The 12594-nt window shown below is 45.3% G+C and overlaps 1 protein-coding gene across 2 annotated transcripts in view; it reads right to left on the bottom strand.

The window, feature by feature from the left end:
• Window positions 1-12594, bottom strand: part of dcc (DCC netrin 1 receptor) — a 155402-nt gene continuing 142808 nt past the window's right edge. For both annotated transcript variants that reach the window (XM_035608910.2, XM_035608911.2), the window contains exon 29: window positions 1-6188. In XM_035608910.2, the coding sequence (XP_035464803.1) occupies window positions 6099-6188 (90 nt within the window). In that variant the 3' untranslated portion in view covers window positions 1-6098. The remainder of the gene's footprint in view (window positions 6189-12594) is intronic.

Genomic DNA, 12594 nt, shown 5'->3' with positions numbered 1-12594 from the left:
TTTGCTTTTGTATCAAAACTTTATTTATCAAACAAAAAGATGCACAGTTGAAATAACAGTTCTATAAAAAGGACCATGGGACTGTTCTACAGTACAAAACCAGCTGTTGTATACAACGTAGTGGATAGAAACTTCATCATCATCACCATCACCATCATCATCATCTTCATCTTCATCATCATCATCATCATCATCATCATCATCATCATCATCTTAATCTTCATCATCATCATCATCATCATCTTCATCATCATCATCATCTTAATCTTCATCATCATCGTCTCTTCCCCTTCACTCACATGAACAAAATGTACACTCTAAAATATTGCAGTCACTTCGCTAATTTGGTTTTAATCACTGGGATTTGGGACTTTGTCTTTTTTCTTTTGTTGGATGAACTCAAAGTGTCCGTCCGTCTGTCGGCGTCTCACACGAACAATGTTCTGAAGATGAAGAGTCTTTGTCCGCGTGAGACCAGATTACAGACGTTTTTAATTCGGCCCCTTTTCACCCGGTGAGACGACCTAATCATTTCTTTTTCTTCTTCTATTCACGGCCCCGAACCGTCTGCGCTGCAGCTGACAGTCGATTTCACGCCGACGCCAGGACACGTTCAAAGTCAGTTCGTCTCCGACCAACTCTGTTTTTTGTCTGACCGTGTAATTCGTCTCTTCTTTCTGATCATCACCGTTTCCCCACACACACGCGAGCGAAGCGCCCGAAGAAAGAAACCTAATGAAGTCGAGTTTCCTCTTTTGAAACGCGGCAGCCGTTTCCACCGTTATCGGGTTTTTCCCACAGTCGCCACGGCAACCAGAGAGTCTCTACAGCAGGTTTAAGTCCGTTGACTACAAACTGTATTTACCACACTTTTCAAAACAGTCCTCTGACTGAATGGTTGCATTCAGGGACGCTCAGAGGGCCGAGCGCTCGTCATCTGCCCCTTGTCAACAAATAAACAAAAAAATGAAATAAACATGTCTTGGAAAACACCAATTTGGACGTTGACCAATTTGAAATGATGACAAATGTAATGTAATGATCTGAAGATAAGAAACAATAAGTTTGATCTGTAACCATTACTCGTTTTTTTCATGTCAGATTTCTCGGAGCGTCCCTGAAGGCACCACATCAGCTTTACGTTTGACAATACAGTAAACTAGAAGTTTCCCTCTGAACCAAGATCCTTCTAACATGAGCTCAGCTCCACACAGACTCCGCCCTCTTTCGCCCAAATAATGTCCGTCATCGTGTACAGGTACAGTCGTAAAAAACAAACAAACAAACAAAACAAAACTGCATAGATGAGATCGATCTACAGATTCGAGTCCACACGTGACCAGTAGGTGGCGCCGGCTGTGCGTCCTCCTCAGAAAAGACCCGATACGGTGGCGAACCGTTCACATGTGACCTTTAATATTCCATTAAGAAATATAAATAATTTTTCTACGACATTATTAAAAAAATACTGAAACCTTTTAAGGCAATTAACTGAGAAAAAGAAAAAGAAAAACCTCTGGCGCTTCAGTCCTCTTTTCATTCCGTTCTTAGCTAAACTAAATTTACATCTGAAGAAATATCACATGGTTATAAATAATAGTTTCAAAGAGCACTCGAAGTAAAGTCATCATAATAATAATAATGATAATAATATATTAAATTTGATTATAAAAAAGTTGCTACTACTCTAGTCGTAACTGTACATAGTTAAAAAAAAAGCAGTTTTCTGTAATGTAGTTCTGCTGCAGCGACGATGTTCTCCACAGTCAAACACGTACGATAAAATGCCGAGCCGACAGTGAACGCCCCGCCCCCCCGACGACACCGGGCTGAACAGGAAGCGTCGCGTCGAGACGGAGTTGAGAAGTTTGGTTCAGGATTCAGTGTGAAAAGACAAAAAAATCCCACAAAAAATCCAAGAGTTTCCTTCGTAAAATGTTTTTTCGGATTCATACTTGACAAACTGACGAGTTCAAATACTTCAACTGACGAGTTCAAATACTTCAACTGACGAGTTCAAATACTTCAACTGACGAGTTCAAATACTTCAACTGACGAGTTCAAATACTTCAACTGACGAGTTCAAATACTTCAACTGACGAGTTCAAATACTTCCGTGAAGCCGCTCAGCGATGAGATCCTCCGAGATCGGGCGGATGTTCTCGGGTTGTGTCGACTCATAAATGATCCGGCGGCCAACCTCATGCTAGTAGTGAATTTTCACGTAACTTACACTGGGCCAATAAAGAGAAGACGTGAGTCACGTCAAGTTGAAACATTTGTGTTGCGCAAGAAATGTCACAGCGGCCGACGCTCGCGTGAGTAACGCAAGGCGTACCCAATTGGAACGCAGCATTAGTCGACGTCTTTCTTTATTCTTGGAGATGTAACGTAGTCGCCGTGGTAACCGTCCGATCGGTGACACAGATGCAACGTCCAAAACGCTCGTCTCATGTTGGTTGTTTGAGTTCGAATTTGAATTCAAATCAAGATCAAGTGATAAAACATTATGTTGTCAGCAGCAACGACCTTTTCAAAAAACAAAAGAATCGGATTCTTAAGAATTATTTTCACTAAGAAGCGATAATTCCTGCCAACACGTGTTCTGCTTCCAAAGGAAATCGACTTTATTAATCTCAGATTTTTCCTGTGAAATGTTTCCAGTGCGAGAGTTTCAACCTTTTTTTCCTGGAATAGTCTCGAATCTATCGCCTAAAACAAAGCGGGCCCAGTGTTGACGTGATGCTTCGTCTCTTCATCCCGTCTGAGACGTGACGACCGGCCGGCAGCGACGCGTCGTCACGTCTCAGACGCTCAGACTTCCTGTGGCTCTGGAACCAGGTGTGAAGCCGCTGCAGTGATTTCAATCTGGAGAAGTGACGGACGGTTCACAACATGATTGGCAGTTCTGCTAATTTAATGTAATTCATATTTAACGGGCTCAAATGTGCCAAACCCTCGGTGTGATCATTTAACTCAGCTTTCATCTCTCCGTCCCGTCGTGACGCTGACGAGGAGAAATCTCTGGTATGGACAGAGCGTTCCATTTAGTCTTCGCCGTTAAAACCATCTCATTGTCTTTTCTTTAAAAACCTCACTTCCGTCGGGCAGATGCTCCATCTGCTCTGTATTCTGACGGAGGCGACGCTGATGAGTTTCATCTCTCACCCCCCCGTCACCTTTCCATCCACTCGGGCCCCGGGACTTTCCGCAGCCCGGCGAGCGTGAGCTTGAATCATAATATTTGAAAACGGCGTTATAATGAATTCGCGGCCTCATCCCTCGCGACGTACGAAGCACCTCCCAAGATTCACGCGCACGCCACTCGCCCCCGCCGGCTCCTCTTCTTTCATCACAGGAAGATAAAGGTCTGTGAATCACGCTGGACGACGCCTCGCAGTTCTGTCAGCTGACTGATGAATCATGTGTCGTTGTACGTCGCCGCCTTCCTCCTCGCTCCGACACGTCCATCTCCACCAATCGTTTGCTCACATACTCACATTTTCTCCTTAAATCGAGGAAGGGAATTCCGCTCGTTCCCGTTGATTCGGAACTGTTGTGAACACAAGGTTTTGGATCGCTGCAGCAGAATGAGACAAAGACCTTCACCCATTTGACGAATCACTGGAATTGTCTTTTTTCACAGGGTGCTGCAGTGTTTAAAAAAATTAATTTTCTCTCGAGGAGCAAGACAAGCTTTCACAAAGACATGAGAAAGAAAAGGAAAGAGAGAGACCTCCCTTAGCAACCAATTTAAACACACCGATTCTCAACATCGGACTTTTCTTTCCCGCTGACCTGATGTTTCCGAGGAAACAAAAGAAAACCCTTTTCCACGACTACTGATAATAATAATAAAATGTAGAACACATCACGGCAGTGCACTGCTGCCACGGCAGGAAACACTTTGTTATTCTGTGAAAACTTTTCACAATATCTCGTAATCACTGTCACGAAATAACGTGAAAAAATTTCACTTAATAATTTTAAAGTTTTCACGAAATAGCGTGAAACGGGGATGTCTCATGTTATAACGTGATACTGATCCGTTTTATGTTCTTCAGTGGCAGTAATGTGCCTCCGTAACTGTTGATATTGGTTCAATCTTAAATTCACTCCAACTGTTTTTAACGGCAGGAGGTTTTTTTCCATTTTCAGACCATGACATCTAAAATAGTTCTCTGCAGGAAGTTGAAAAACAAAAGGAAAAGATCAGACCTGACAGCAAATGTAAAAATATACTTTGTGGAATATGCATCATTTGTGTTATTGTTTTTTCTTTCTTATTATTATTTTCGTATAAAAATGGAACCACCTGAATGAACTCAAAGCGAAGCTGGCGGGTTTTGCAATTGTCCCATGTGGGCGATCGGTGACGACAGAGGTACACGTGTGTTTATCTCATGAAAAATAAATATGGATTCATCAGACGCCGCACGCTCACCTTCAGTCAAACACATTAACAGTAACATCATCATCATCATCATCACTGTCTGTACCACCACCGCTGCTAATCTCAACAATAATAATCAATATTACAAACATAATAATAACTCATCGTTATGATCCTGATGCTTAAAAAATTGACGATTCCATCACAGTGATGCCAGATTCAATCTGACGCAGGACGAGGACGTTTGTCCTATTTTGTCTCAAGAGGATCCAGATTTGCTTTTTTATGTAACGTGTATGTTTATTCCATTTTTATCATGATTTTAGTTAAGATAAGAAGAACACTGTCTTGTGATGACGACTTCTTTATCTCTTTCGCAAGGTAATCTCTTTTTTTTCCGATGGTCAGGATCATTTTTTATGAACAACCTTGCTTTGTTGAACGCGCCTTCCTACTCCAGCCAGCAGGGGGCGACCATGCACTGAATGTGACGTACGCACAGTGCAACGAGGCCAAGGACCAATCACAGAGTACTATCTGAAGCCAACCTTCATTTGGCCACGAAGAGACGAAGATCAACCGATCCAAATCCAGATATCGTTCCACATTTGTTCCACACTACTTCCTGTTCCTGTTTGGGACTGAGACAAGGAAGCAAAAACAAAAGAAAGTCACAATTAGCTTCCCAAGTAGAGAATTTGGCAACAACACGAGTCCTCGTAGGTAAAGATTGGAGTTTGTGTCGGGGTCAGGGGGGAAGTAAAGGCTTGGTCGAGAGCAGCAAGAATGTGGGAGTCTATAGACGTTTCTATACAGTCCTGTGATTCAGGTCCAGGTGAGTCAGATCCAGGTGAGTCAGATCCAGGTGAGTCAGATCCAGGTGATTCAGGTCCAGGTGAATCAGATCCAGGTGATTCAGATCCAGGTGAGTCAGATCCAGGTGATTCAGATCCAGGTGAGTCAGACCAAATGTGTCACATTTGTATTTCTCCTCCAGGATCCAGATGTGGATGGGCAGCAGGGGCTTATGGGTGATGGCTGGTTCAGTGAAATCACACTGTCCGGAACAAATTTTAAAAAGTAGCCAAGAGACACCGGAGAGGATCAACTCAGGTGACCGCGGCCGACGTCCTCGGATCCAGGTGAGTGTTAAAAAAAGGTTTGGAGAAACTTTGGTGGCTGAGGATGTGTTTTCTATTTCTTACTGTAGGTCCTGGTGTCTTAATAACAAACAAACATATACACATCCTATAAGTGGCAAAAAACAAAAGCCAAAGAAAAATGTGCAGTAAAAAAAAATGAACACGTTCGATGTGAATGAAAATGGCGTGAGGTACGGTCACAGGAAGAAGAGAAACAGGAGGGTTCGTTTAACGTGGAGGCGCTAGGCATTGGGTTGTTCTAGTTTTGAGGTTGAAGGGTCTCGAGGGGGTTTCAGTGTGAACTCCTCCAGAAGCCCCTCGACCCTCGTCCTGTCCGTGGAGGTGATGCTGTGCTGCTCTGAGTGTTTTGATTTCCCGTCTGTCCAAATCCCCCGAAACCCAAACAGCCGAGAAGATCCAGCAGAAACCGGACAACCTGGACGCAGCAGGAGAGACGGAGGTTCCACAGAAGCGTCTTCAGACCCACGTGGACATTATCGCCGCTGCACCTTTAGCGAACGGACAGCGGGCGACCGAGGGCCGGGCCGGGCGGGGGTCAGAGGTTAGAAGGCGGAGCCGGTGATGGCGTTGAGCTGCTTCATCAGTCCTTCTAGACTGGCCATCTGCTCCGACAGGTCGTCCTGCTCGTACACCTGAAAAACAAAAACCTGAGTTATTCAGTCCTACCGTGATGTTCTGTGAGGAAATGTTTTGAGGTCAAGAGCTCGGACTTACTGCTCAACAACATGTTTGTCTGAGAACTAAAAGATCTGTGCAAGTTGGTTGCCAAAGCCTGAACTTCCGCTAGCTACTCAGCTAGCTAGCTAATCAGAAAACAGTGAGCTAAGAGTCAGCTGAGGCTCGGAAACAGAAACTGAAAGTAAACATAGTGTCTCCTCTCCCCGTCAGACAACTCTCCTGAAGCTTCTCAAACACCTCGTCAGTAGTTCGGACGATTCTTCGTGGTGTTACGTGACTTTTGCGTAGAGCACTAGCCTAGCGGCTAGTCTGGCGCACCGCTAACAAAGCGAAAGCGAGAGTGAAGGACGAAGTTTCCTGCACGCGATTGACCAATCACAACAGACTGGGCTTCATTTTGGGAGGGAGGGGCCTTAAAGAGACAGGAGCTAAAAACCCAGTGTTTCAGACGGAGGTTGTGAAAGAGGAGCTGCAGGAAACTGATGTGTTTACTGAACATTAGAGCATGAAAACCTTTTACAGTCATAACACAAGTTCAAATTATGAAATCATTCATGGAGCCTGAGAATCAAACCTCATTAGGCCGAACAATAACCCAAGTACCAAACCTCGAGGAACTACGTGCAAACCTAAATCTGACAGCCGTCTGCTCCTGGTTACAATTCTCTTGGCTTCAATGGTGAGTGTTAGAGACCTTCTCTTAAAACCAGAGTGTGTTAGCGTTTGCTCGACCGCCGTCCCGTGTGACTGGCACTTGAGCGCCGCTAGCAGCCACGCGGAGGAGATGCTCTACGGCACGTGAAGGTCTGATCACTACGACCAGAAGTCTGACGATCAAAGACCTCACAGGTCGCAGAGAGCGGGAGACGGGTTAGATAACAGAGCGGTCGACCGCCACATCAAGCACGCTGGAGCACGTTGGCGTCGCCGGCCTGCGGTCGTTTCAAAGGACAGGACACACCCGCAGTGTGAACCGCTGCACTTCACTCCTGCAGACACTCTGTGATCACTGTGTAATGGCGTGTTTGGTTCAGCTATACAAACTGTCACCTCTGAGCGGACCGCTTTAAGTGCCTCCATCTGTGTGTGTGTGAGTCAGACAGCCAAGTGCACATCGCCGGCGTACACACTCCCCCAGTGTGTTATATTGAGCGTGTCTTTCATGCAGAGTTTGTCCTTGCAGCAGTTGGGGGGGGGGTGTTCAATATTCTCCTCGGCGCTGTGGAAAAACCGATAAAGGCCAACACATATTTCTCACACTTAAACCCAAAGGTTTGTGTCGGTGCACAAACCTTCCATTACAACGCAATGATCCCGCATAAATACGAGCTCTCCGCAGGAGGAGTCACTCGCTGAGGCGAATGTGACGGAACGTCCCGTACATTAAGATGGAAAAAAAGAAATGTTGTTCCCATGTTGTGTGTCTTGAGTTTATGGTCATTGTTATTTATCCGTCTCTTGTGAAGGCACAGGACTGGTTTACAGACTGTAGTTAAACCCAACAACCCCTCGGCTGCCGCCCCAGACGGAGTGAAGCTGATAAAATCCGCTGCGGTCCGAGTCGAAGCTTTTAACCCCGAGCACGGAGAGTCGTGTCGGGGTCAGCGTTCGACTGGTTCCTGCCTCAGGACAATGCGACTCCCCCTCCCGTCGGATATGGATTTTTATATCGCCTTCATTTAACACATGAGCGGGGCTCAATCACAGCGGGGACTCGGGGCAGTTAAACACCCGGCATCAACCGGCGGCCGCTAGTTTACCAGCTTTTTCCCCCATTTACGGTGAACCAAGTCCCACACGCGGTGAACAACGGGACACATGTGGGTCACATCATCAGGAACGATGAACGCGACGATGGCGATGTGCAGCATCACTGCTCGATGCAATCGATGCAACGGTTGAGAGCAGAACAAGCTAGTGACGCAAATATGAATTCCTCCCGTAGACCAGGATGTCAGGTTGTGGTTCGGCCTGCTGGCGTCGACTGAGTCTGAGGTTGTTATAGTTTGTGTTTAATGCTGGTTAGGAAATATTAACTACGCTCAATCTACAGCGGTACAATTCACAATCTTGCTTCTAACTGATTTTGGTGAGAATTAACATTTGAATAAGGCGTAACATGAAGTCTTAAAGCTTCAAACCCTCCTTCTTTCGCCCTTCAACAGATCAAATCTCTGAAATGACTCTGGAGATTCACATTAGCCGAGGGGGGGGGAGGCAGCGGCGGCGGTGAGGGTGTCTTTCATCCGTGTTACACACAGACGTGATCTTTTGACCTTTTTCTCTCTTGCTCTGAATGAGAACCGTAAAAAAAAAAGAGCTCCTCCAGAAGCAACACGACCAGGTATCTTCCACCCTCCGTGGACAAACAGGAAAAAAAGAATAATCATAAAAGTCTATAAAGAACCTCACAAACCTCGTCACCTCCTCATCTCATGCGTTGACCCGTGACAGAAGAGTTTCACTGAGAATGTTAACACTTCAACGATGGGATAAAACGCCCGTTGATGCTCCGACATCCTGTCTGTCGCAACGCTGACCTGGATTCAACCAACACCACAAGTTTCACTCTGACGCAGATGAACTTTGTTTACATGTCTCAAGCTTTCTGTCAACAAATCCCAATTTTTTCAAACTGTTAAATCTCTCAAACGACTGAGAGAACATGGAAATCTTAAAGCCACAGTGTGTAACATTCAGAAGAACTTATTCAGAGAAGTTGAACATATTGTCCATAACTCTGTGTTCATATATGAGTTAGATATAGTTCCACGAGGTGGACCGACCTCCGTATGAGTCTCCATGTTTCTACGTTGCGTTCACATTGAATTTTCAGACGCTGACGGAAACCGGAAATGGAATCGGCGCTGCGCCGTCATAAAGTGTCCCCTGTCGGTCGCTTGGTTGGTTGCAGTTTGAAACTTCACCACCAGATGCCGCCAGAAAATTACAAAAATTACACACTAGGGCTTAAAATTAAGAGAACGCCAACAAACGTCATGGATTCTTTCTTGGCCCGTGTCCCGTCCTTCCACCAACTAAAAGTTGTTGCGTAACCCTGACAACCAAACAAACTACCACACAAAGAAACAGAAGGGCGGGGGTGAAAACATAACCTCCTCGTTGAAGGTAAAATACACAACAGGACACAGATCAGTCCAAGTGCGACCTCAGTGAGGTTATAACGTAACGATGTGTTCGCTGACCTGCCTTCAACGTCACAAAGTCTGAACTTCACAACTGAGAACCTCCGAGAAGAAGAAGAAGAAGAAGAAGAGTGTGAAGGATTAAAGCTCAGCTGATGCATTTTGTATGTGTGTGAACCTGTGACCTGCTGTTCAGAGAGAGAGAGAGAGAGAGAGAGAGAGAGAGAGAGAGAGAGAGAGAGAGAGAGAGAGAGAGAGAGAGAGAGAGAGAGAGAGAGAGAGAGAGAGAGAGAGAGAGAGAGAGAGAGTACATATCGGTACAAGAACGAATACTTAAGGTTTGGTTCTGAAGTTTGCAGACTTCTAGTCAAAGTTAAGAGTTTTCTTCTTGAAAGACTCAACTGCTCGGAATTAACGACCTGTGGCAACTGGAACGCAAACACAAACACACACACACACACACACACACACACACACACACACACACACACACACACTCTCTGCTGCCTGAAACACTCCACAGAGCGAGAAATGAAGATTAATATGCAGCTACAATTTGTCCCCAAAAAACCCCCATAATTGCTGCGTTTGATTTAAAAATAAAATTGGTGTCCTACTGTTTTAAGGATATTATTGAGTCTTTAGAGAAATGAAACTACTCATGTGCGAGTTTATTATTATTTTTTAAGATTCACATCTTCACCAAAACAGGAGAGGTTTTTCTCCGTGTCGCTGCCTCCGACCGAGCCACGTTCAAATAAGTCAGCGCTCTCACAACATCATAAAAGCTCCATAGTTACTTTACTCCTTGACTGTGTGTGTCACAGTCTATTAACTGTGTGTGTGTGTGTGTGTGTGTGTGTGTGATGGATAGGCCAGGGGGCTGATGGGAAAAGACCAGATCAATTACAGAGATAGAGCGGCAGATGAAGAGAGAGACCTGCTGACCTTTATCACTCTCTCTCCTCTCGGCCATCTCTCCATCTCATTTTCTCCACTTGTCTTTATCGGCCTCCCCCACCCTCTTCTTCTTCTCTCTCCTCCTCTCCCATCTTCTTCTCTTCTTTTTTCTCTCCTCCCCTCACCTCCTCCTCCTCCTCCTCCTCCTCCTCTCTTCCTGTTGCTAGGGCGACACCTCCTCCTCCTTCTTCCTCCCTTCCTCCCTTCCTCCTCTTTTAGTTTCATCTCCTCTCTTCTCCTCCCCTCCCCGTCTGACTCTCCTGAAGAATGCCTCTCTTCCCGTTGCCGTGGCGACGCCTCCTCCTCCTGTCCCATTGTCATTGAGTCACATATGAATATTTAACAAGTCCTGACGTCCGGCATCCCTCCACATCATCATCGCCTGTCGTTTATCTCCTCCTCCTCCCCCTCCGACACTCTCCCTCTGTTCCTCTCATTTATCAATTCTCTCTTTCTCCTCTCTCCACCTTTTCTCTCTCTCCCATTTCCAGCCTCCACCTCTCCGTCCACACTCTTTCCTCCGGCCACATTTTTGTCTCCCCCACTCCCTCCTTTAATCCATTCCCCTTCTTCTTATCCTTTCTTTTCTTAATCCCTTTTGACTCCTTCCTTTCCCTTTTCTTATTTACCCCTCATCTTCTGTTCCCTTTATCCTTCCTCAAGTCTCTTCTTCCTCCTTTAACCCTCTTTCTAATCTTCCTTTTTGTCCTTCCTCCCCCACTTGTACAGCTCCCTGATTTCTCCTACATTCATCTTCTCTTCCTCTCCCACCTCTTTTCTTTTTCCTCATTTCGTTGTCCTTTCCACCTCGTCTCTCTTCCTCCCTCCTCCTCCTCCTCCTCCTTTCTCTCTCTCCTCAGGTTCAGTCACTAATGAACTCTGCTGCATTGTACAGCTGAAAGGACGCCTCCACACCGGCGGGAGGGAAACATGGGTAGTGACAAGGCTGTGCAGCTGTGTGTGTGTGTGTGTGTGTGTGTGTGTGTGTGTGTGTGAGTGAATGGACCATAATGTTCAAAATGAACATCATGTGTTGAAGAAGACTTGAAACTAGAGATTGAACCATAAACTCCTCAGGAAAATGTTTCACTGACGTTATGAATCAAGTGAGAAGTAGAGTCACGTTCTCACAGAGTCGCCCTCTGCTGGTCAGGACACAGAACACAGGCTTCACACACCTGCAGACAATTCGCGAGTGAATGAAAACTCTGCTTTATGTTAAAGATAGAAAAGAGAGATGTGAGTATGAAGTTGTACGACTGTCGTGTTTCCATCACTTGCTTCCCGTGCTTCTATTTAAATGTCAGCTTTTCTTCCAGGGGACTTCTGGTTATTTGTTGCTTTCAGAGATTCACATTCTACATCTGACGGGAGATAAATATACGATTGACGTCCACAAAATGTCAGCCGGAAGCAACACATCAGAAACTGAAGAGAGAAAAATAATGGTCATGAATTCCTTCAGCTAAACTTAAACACACAGGAGTTGTGAATCCATCCAAGGTGTTTCAAGGGACTCCGGGGTCCCTTGAAACACCTTGGAAACCCTTCACCATTCCAATCTTCAAACAATTCTTTTACTATCAAAATGACAAACAAAACCTGTATATAGATTTATTTATATTAATTTATATACTAAATTATTTTGTCCATGTTTTTTTTTCCATAAATATTATTCTCTTCTTCTTCTTTTTTATTCTTCTCATTATTATCCGCTTTACTGTACAGGGGTGGGGGGTAGACGCACCGCTTCCGTGCTACGTTAATTCAATTTGATATTGTACAAAAAACAATCAATATATGTTTGAATAAAAGAAAAGAAATGTATAAACAAAAGTGCAGACAAACAATAGTAAAGTGTAAACCCTCACTACCACCATCTCAGGTACGTCACACATTTAGACGTTCCAGTCTGCAACCGAACATCTAAACCTAACAACGCTTTTGGCAGAGTGAGCGACGTGGGGCCTCGTTCGGGCGTCTGCGACCGTGGTGTCGTTGCTGTGGACTAACGTAGTTTAGCCGTTAGCTCGTCATGTGAAGTCGGGGACGCACAAGTTGTAGAAAAACCCTGGAACGTCGTCGCTGAACTGTCCAGTTGACAGGACACGAGCTCGCAGACGAATGATGTAACCATTAGTCGTCCACACGCTGCTTCTGTTTCATGGTTCCCGTGGCAACAGCTACAAACAGCAGCTACAGTCGAACGAGGAGAAACGAGCCCGTTGAACCTGTTCGACTCGCTGTCGCTGCT

This window comes from Scophthalmus maximus, chromosome 20 (genome assembly GCF_022379125.1).
Source record: "Scophthalmus maximus strain ysfricsl-2021 chromosome 20, ASM2237912v1, whole genome shotgun sequence".
NCBI classification, from domain to species: Eukaryota; Metazoa; Chordata; class Actinopteri; order Pleuronectiformes; family Scophthalmidae; genus Scophthalmus; species Scophthalmus maximus.
Note: the sequence above shows the minus strand (reverse complement) of the source record. Positions and strands in the feature narration are given on the sequence as shown.